Here is an 8,293-nt window from a genome sequence, read left to right on the forward strand (position 1 = left end):
ACCTTCCTGAACTATTGTAAGAACTAAATAGCAAGATTAACTGAAGTTGAGAAAAATCACATTATATTAATTTTAAAAAGTTACTGTTATGTGAGAATTTGCTGTTTAATAATTTTATTAAAGCACAGTACTGGAGATAGAAATTATGTAAAATATGTAATTGCTTTGTTAGTAAGATAATATTCTAGTATACAAACTATGGTTCAGATTATCTACCAGTTTATGCAATGGTTATAAAAAGATTTACCCTTTTACCATTGTTTTAATTCAGTCTCTATTAACAATCCTCCAAATGAGTGTATACCATATCCTCTCTCACCTCTGCCCATTATCACCAGGGTAGAGCTGGATTTTTTAAAAACAGGCTGAGACCCTAAAAACAATTGCCATTTCACAAGGAGAAAATAAGCACAGAAATATTTTTAATTATTAATTGCTTTATTTAAGCACTCTGGTTACAAAGTTATTCATTATTGGGTTTCAATCATGAAATTTACACCACCTTCACCAGTACACTCTTCACACCACTTATGTCTCCCATTTCCCTCTCACCCACCTCAACCTGTCTCTTGGGCTAGCAATCTGCTTCTCTCTCACCCTTCCTCCCTCCTTCCTTCTCTCTGTCTTTATCACTGTCTCTCTCTCTCTCTCTGTATTTTTTGATATTATGGTCTGCACTATTATTAATGGAGGTGTGCCTTGCATGTCACTTTCTCCCTTTTCAACACTGAGTTCTTATCCAGAGTGATCAGTTCCAACTATCATTATCCTAGTAGACCATTCTCTACTCTAACTGCACTCATCCATCATTGTTGCAAGCTTCCTACCCTATGCTGGTTCTTATAAGCCTCTATTATCTCTGGATATTATTATCATACTTTCTCTTTTTTATATACCACAAATGATTGAGATTATTCTATGTCTACTTCTTTCCCTCTGACTCATTTTACTCAGCATAAATATCTCCATGTCCAACCATGTATAAGCACATCCATTTTTAGAGGTGTCTTTACATATGAAGAATTTCAGAATTCTTAAAAAAAAATCAGAATTAGAATCACTGGGTTTTGCTGTTTCTGGCTAGAGTCAATGCAGGATATGACAGAATTCCTGAGGAAATCACTAGGAATACAACAGGAAAGAACTATCCACCCAAAGGGCAACCTTCTTTCACATTAGACACTGACTTTATAATCATGGCAATGGCTATGATTGACTAAAGAAAAGCCAAATGTGTCCTGGTCATGTACAGAGCTTGCATAGAGCCAGACTCAGTGGACTTTGTGGATAAATGGATGGGCTTACATTTATGGAGAGCAGTAGCTGATGAAATCAAAATGCACTTGTTAGAAACTGTTAATAGAATGCTGCCTAGAATTCTGTGTAGATACAGCATGATAAATTGTAATCCTGTGACTATCTTATGGGAAAAAGACATCCAAAGAGCTAAATAACTATCTTAGCACAGGAGTCTAGGTATCAGAAAGGATGCTTTTCTCTCTCCTCCCCCATCAGAGAAAGCCAGACATATTCTGTATGTTAATGTAAGCTCATTAAGATGATCCAGACTGAAAAATTTCTGCATAAAATTTGAAAAAAATCAGATTCATTGATGGAAGCAAGAAAGAAGCAGCTTGTAGATCATCTTCAAGAAAACAGCAGGCTTCCTGTATGCTCTGGTTCAAATGACTAAAGACCTGAGCATTTAGCCTTAGAAAGAAATCTGTGAACAGTTTAAAGTCCCCTGAGTCTTTGGGGTACAAAGGTGTTGAGTTTGTGGGCTCTGTAGCATGGAAGCTTGACATCAAAGGTAGAAATAAAGTGTTGCAGAGACTGAAAGAAGGTGAAGGAGAGGCCGAAGGTTTCCTCTCAGTGACAAGTAGACAAGCTGACTGTAAGAAGGTGATGGAGAATATACTACAAAATCACCAATTCAGTATCTACAGTTGGGCAGTGGGGATGATTTTATGGAGGCATTGGGAAGCAAGTGGGCTGACAGGATCAAGTCACTAGCAAAATAAAAGATTTGACAAAGAGTGGCAAAGGTCTTCACTCTGTAACTCTCTCAGCTCTCTGGCTGCTCTTAAGTGTGTCACTACTTTGCTAGTGGAGGTGAAGAGAGATACTGAATGCCACAGGAGGATACAGAGATGAGGAGGATAAACATGGACAGGTGCAGGTGCTGGGGGAAAGAAAACTATCCATGTAGGTTTATACAGTTTTCTTCTAAAGCCATGAGAGGTTCAGGCCATACAAGCAAAAGGTCACCCACTTATTTGTTTAATTTCTTCTGCGTTGCCAAGAAGCATGAAGACTCTGGGATGCCAACCTTTATGGGAGAAGTCCAGGTATTATGTTCCCTTGGATATTTGCAAGACTGTTCTAAATGAGAAAAATCCAGAGTCTGAAAGATGTCACAGTTCACATCAACAAGGCATGCTGAGAGGAATGTCACGGTTCCTAACAGTTCCCATGAAGGAATCAGATGGCCCCCAAAAGTATAGATAGCCTTAAAGGTGGGGTGTCTGGGCCAAAGAACTGAATAAAGTACTTTATAAGAGATCATAAAAATTGTTCATTATTTGTTATGGGAAAATGTGTGCTTTTCTAGATTATTTACAATAAAAATATACTTTCTAAAGTAGTGTTTCACAAAATGGAAGTCCTCTTTTCCTCCACGCATAAGAATAATGGACCCAGAATAATGCATTATCAATATTTATATCCCCTCTTTTGTGACCAATCCAATTATTTTGTGCTCAACAGGAGTCTACCACTTTGGAGATACTCTAATCTATTAATAGAAGCTAGAAGCAAATCTTCCCCATCCATCTTCCATGTTAGTGATATTATTAAGGACATTACCAACCAAACTGACTCTAAGTAACAGGATGAGTAAAGCTGCCATCTGAATTTCAATCCTGAGCACCAACCAAACGTTCTAGAGCCCAAAACTAATAACTCCCCTAAGGAATCAGTGTGTCTTAGATACACAGTAATGTCTAATGTCTACTCTTCTTTTTCTTAATCATGGTTTGAGGTGTTGTGGTTTACATATTTGTGACTATGGCTCTCAACTAAGGATAGACTCTGTTTTGTAATTTTCCAATCACAAATATTGACAGGAACATGAGGCGGAGGTATCATCAAGAACCAAGGTATTATGTCGATTATTTCAGAGGAAGTCAGAACTAAAATGTGTACAGCTCTTTTAAATGAGATGCTCGTGTTCTAGAGATCCTATTCCACATATTTCCTATAATCATATGAGTTATTTCTCCTCGGGGAATTGTTTAATGGTACATGAGCTCTACATGCAAAGAAAGGTAAATAAAGATAACTACCAGGCATTTTCTCTCCTCTTATTCCCTAATGGGATGGAGGCATGTATGGGGTGAGCAGTGGATGGGAATTTGTGTTCTGAGAGGTGAGTGTACAGTATCAGAGAGATGTACCTTGCATACACATACTGAATGTTCAGTGTCCATGGTGTGAAATTCACCTGCTTGGGGAAACTTGGCTGGACAAACAGATAAACTCAAAGCTCAAGAACAGGAGCCTGAGGGTAACAGTGAAATAGGGAAGATTAATTGATACCATAAAAAGATCCCTGGATACCATAGAAGGTCAATAGAATGGAACTCCAATATTTCCCACAATGATATGTGCTCATGACCACCATGTTCTCAATGTCTACATGGATTTCACCCGAAAACATGAGAGGAATTGGACTGTTCACCTTCAGAAGAACTTTTTTCAAAAACATTTCTTTCTTAACATTTTCCTAAAAGTTGAATTTTCCAATGTACTGTCCAATTCAACCTGCCTAGTGCTTGACTATAATTCACACATAGTTGTAATGTTTGTAAGTACTTCTTGTTCCAGTAAGTACCTTCTGCAGAGATTGCTGACACTGCAGTCTGCTAAAATTCCTTTGCATCATCCCTACTGTCCCCTAATTCTGTCTTTCACTACTTTTCTGACAGACAGTATAAACAAACACATCACTTATGAGACTACTTGAGGCATTGCAACAATACTGACATTCTTACTGTTCATAATAAGAATGTTAATATGCTTACTATTCCCAATGAAGAAGACTTTAGTTGCAAGTCAGCAATATATGTAGCCGTAGCAGCTAGCTAAGTAAACCATAAAAAGAATTAACATCATGGGCAATTTTCATTTTAAGTCGAGGCCCATCATAGCCAATGAATCCATGCCAAGATTAAGGACAGATACCTAACACATATATTAAATAAATTTCTTTATAGAAGTAAAAGTCATCAATGTCAAATGCACTATTGAGATAAGAAAGTTATTAGAGAAAACAAGGTTGAACAAGGTAGTATTGGCATTAAAGAGAAAGACTAGATCATCTATATAATGTAGATACAGATGTAGATAAATATAGATATAATTTTGTCACCATGATTGCCTTGCAGTGCCAGCGAAGGAACAATGACTCTTATAAATGCAAAGTCATTCATTGCTCTAAACTTGAGATAATTCCTCAAACTCTAGAGAAAGATTATATCAATTTTGAAAGTTTCTTTATTTGGGCTTTTGGTTTGGGGTCATATTCAGCACTGCTGAGGGCTTGCTCCTGGCTCATTGCTCAGAGATCATTCCTGGTAGTGCTCAGGAGAATGTGTGTAGAATCAAAGACTGAAATAGAGTTGACGAAATACCTTCATCTATTTTTCTACCCAAAAATGCATTTTCTTTTTTTTGGGGGGAGGGGGGGGTTCACACCCGGCAGCGCTCAGGGGTTACTCCTGGCTCTATGCTCAGAAATCGCTCCTGGCAGGCTCAGGGGACCATATGGGATGCAGGGATTCAAACCACCGACCATGCTATCTCTCCGGCCCCCAAAAATGCATTTTCAATTAATGGCATGTTTATAAAAAACGTAAAGGATTCATTTGCCAGAAAATACATGAAACCAGAATAGGTTTGGAGTCATGAAACTTAGGCTAGTTGTTACTTTTTAACTAAAATTTTATTTAAATGCTAATAAAATTAACCTGACAACAAAACTCTACATGGAAATGCTCAGTTGGGTTTCACAAGTCCCCAAATCTAGCTGCGATTCCTTTTGAAGATTGAGACAGACACAACTTCAGACTTCAGGTTCAAGTAGCTCTTAGCCATCACAGCGCCCAGAGTGCAGCCAACATAGAAGCCTCCATGTCTGAAAGCCCCGGTTGGCAGGGGAAAAGAAAGCAGGAAGGCCTGGAAATGTGCATGAAACTTCCTTAGAACAAAGCTCAGCTCGAGCAAGCAGCACTTTTCCTGGGGAAGCCAAACTTTTGGAGTTGTTGGGGCGCTCTGGGGAAAGCGCCTTTGCAGCTTTTTTTCCCCCCCTCTGGGATCGCGTTTTTATAAAGTTGGGAGGAGAAAAAGAGCTGGGTGAGGAGTGGGGGGTCGAGCGTGCCTGGAGTTCGGAGGGGACCCCAGTGTGAGGCCAGAACTGGGAGGAAGTGCTGCCAGCGGCGGAAAGGGGGGTTCGGGAATGGAAATCACCGCCCAGAATTCCGACCCGCTACAGCGGGGGTCCCCTCCCCTCTGACCTCCTCCAGGAGGCCTCTCTCCACCCCTGTCCCCGCCTCCAGCTCAGGGCGAGGCGACCTGAGGGGGGCGGGGACCGGGATCCTGAGCCCCGAACGCCCAGAAGCTAAGCCGCCCGGGGACCGCGGGCGCGGGAAGTTGTGCGCGCGAGTTCCGGGGGGTCCCGTCGCCGCTTTGGTGAGCCCCTGAAAGTGAGCGGCCGCTGCAGGCCCATCCGCCAGTCCCTCTGTCCTGACCGGCCCCACCCGCACCGGGTCCCGCGCGAGCCGTTGGCCTTGGACTGGGGAGGCCGCGCCGCTCTCGCCCCGGGTCCTGCGCGCTTTGGGGGTGTCACCGAGGACAGGCGCCACTCGCCAGCTCCCTGCGCGTAAAGACCCGTGCTCAGGAGTTCCGGATCCAGCTCTCTGCAACTTGGAGAGGGCTGAGCTTGGCCTGCTGAGGTTGCAGGGAGGCGCGGGCCGATCGGAGTCCGACACTGGGCCTGGCGCTTTGCAGGCGAGGAAGGAACCTCTTGTGGGGCCCCCCAAGTTCCTTTCCGCCCTTGGCTGAGTTCGGGGTGGGCTGACCTCGCCGTCGCGGGGTGCAGGCAGGTTTCACTAACATGCTCCAAGCCACGGAGCCTGGGTTGGCAGGGTCCTTCCACTGAGTAGGAGGGCCTCCGGGGTCTTGCGCCCTGCGCGCGTGACCATGCAGCTGGACCCCAAATACCGCCAGGCGTCCCTCTATGTGGGCGACCTGCACGCGGACGTGACCGAGGACCTGCTGTTCCGTCACTTTAACGCGGTGGGCCCGGTGCTGTCCATCCGCATCTGCCGGGACGCGCTCAGCCGCCGCTCGCTGGGCTACGCGTACGTGAACTTCCTGCAGCCGGCGGACGCGCAGCGGGCGCTGGACACGCTCAACTTCCAGCGGCTGCTCGGGCGCACCACGCGGCTCATGTGGGCGCAGCGCGATGCCCGTCTGCGGCGCTCGGGCGTGGGCAACGTGTTCATCAAGAACCTGGATCGCAGCATCGACAGCCGCGCCCTGCACGCGCGCTTCTCGGCCTTCGGGGCCATCCTGTCGTCCAAGGTGATGCTGGACGAGCGCGGTGGCTCGCGGGGCTACGCTTTCGTGCACTTCCAGGAGCAGCGCGCGGCCGAGCTGGCCATCGAGAGCATGCACGGGGCGCTCCTGGGCGCCCGCACCCTGTTCGTGGGCCGCTTCCAGAGCCGAGGCGAGCGCGCCCGCCTGCAGTTGCAGAACCGCGCCGAACAGCCCTTCACCAACGTCTACGTGAAGAACCTGGGCCCGGCCGTGGACGACGCGCGCCTGTGGCAGCTCTTCGCCGGCTACGGGCGGCCGCTGAGCGCCAAGGTCATGAGCGACGACCAAGGCCGCTCCCGGGGCTTCGGCTTCGTGAGCTTCGACAGCCCCGAGGCGGCGCGCCGGGCCGTGGAGGGGCTGCACGGGCGCTCCCTGGACGGGCAGGCGCTGTTCGTGGGCCGCGCGCAGAGCAAGGCCGAGCGCCAGGCCGAGCTGCAGCAGCGCTTCGAGCAGCAGCGCCTGGAGCGCGACGAGCAGCCGCGGCCCGCCCCGGTGGCCCGGCTCTACGTGCGCAACCTGGACGACAGCGTGGACGACGAGAGGCTGCGCGGGGCCTTCGCCGCCTTCGGTTCGCTGAGCCGCGTCAAGGTGATGCGCCAGGACGGGCGCAGCAAGGGCTTCGGGCTCGTCTGCTTCGACGCCCCCGAGGACGCCGCCAGGGCGCTGGCCGCGATGAACGGACGCATGCTGGGCTCCAAGGCGCTCAGCATTGCCCCGGCCCAGGGACCCTAGGACACACACATGGGCGTCGGTGTGTGTGTGTGTGTGTTTAGGAGAGGGTGACCCCTACGCGCCATGAATCCCCCTGCGGGCCTGCAGGTGGAGGTGATCGATCGCCCCACACAATCCCTATGCATACCTGCAGATGGAGGTGGGCAGTGCACCCCGACTAGTCATGTAGATGTGTTTGGTCCCTGTCCCACCATTCCCCATAAGCCAGACCAGCAGGTGAGGGCGATCCGCGTCCCCCACATAAATCTCACCTAGACCAGCAGATGGGGTGATCCTTGAATCCCAGCTAGCCATACAGGTGGGTGTGGTGCTTGGTCCCGCATAATTCCCAGTCAGACCCTCAGATGGCGGCGAACTCTGTTCTCCAATCAGATGGGCATGGTCCTTATCCTCCATTAATTCCCATTCAGACATGCAGATGGGGTGTTCAATGTAACCCAAATAGCCATGAAAGTGGGCACTATCCTTGCCCCCACATAATTTCCTTCCAGATCTGCAGATGGGGTGATCCATGCACCCCAATAAATCATTCAGATGGGCATGGGATTTTCACCCTCACATAATTCCTCACCAGACCTGAAGATTGTAGGCATCTCTAATAACCTGTGTCCCCAAACTTACTCATGCAGATGGTGTTTCCCCTGCTCCCCTGGTGACCCTCCAGCCAGCCCAGCTGTGCCTGCATTTGGGGTAGACTCTGCTCCCCACATGTCCCACCAGCTGAACCTGCAAGAGGGGGTGAGTATGAGCACATCCTCCTACTACTCCCTGCAGGTGAGGGCAACATAACCTCTGGTCCCCACCTGGTCCCAATCCCCACTGACATTATCTGCAAGTGGGGTGAATGGCCCTCGAAATCCCAATACAAAGTAGGGGCTACCAGTGATGGCTAACCTTTTTGAGC

General features: G+C 47.8%; 1 protein-coding gene across 1 annotated transcript; it reads left to right on the top strand.

Moving 5' to 3' along the window:
* The first annotated feature begins 6,223 nt into the window (after nucleotides 1-6,223).
* On the top strand, nucleotides 6,224-7,624 carry PABPC4L (poly(A) binding protein cytoplasmic 4 like). The gene has a single exon (XM_049770102.1). The coding sequence runs from the start codon at nucleotides 6,259-6,261 to the stop codon at nucleotides 7,387-7,389; it is 1,131 nt and encodes a 376-aa protein (XP_049626059.1). The 5' UTR covers nucleotides 6,224-6,258; the 3' UTR covers nucleotides 7,390-7,624.
* Nucleotides 7,625-8,293: the final 669 nt, after the last annotated feature.

Source organism: Suncus etruscus, chromosome 3 (assembly GCF_024139225.1).
Source record: "Suncus etruscus isolate mSunEtr1 chromosome 3, mSunEtr1.pri.cur, whole genome shotgun sequence".
Lineage (NCBI taxonomy): Eukaryota > Metazoa > Chordata > Mammalia > Eulipotyphla > Soricidae > Suncus > Suncus etruscus.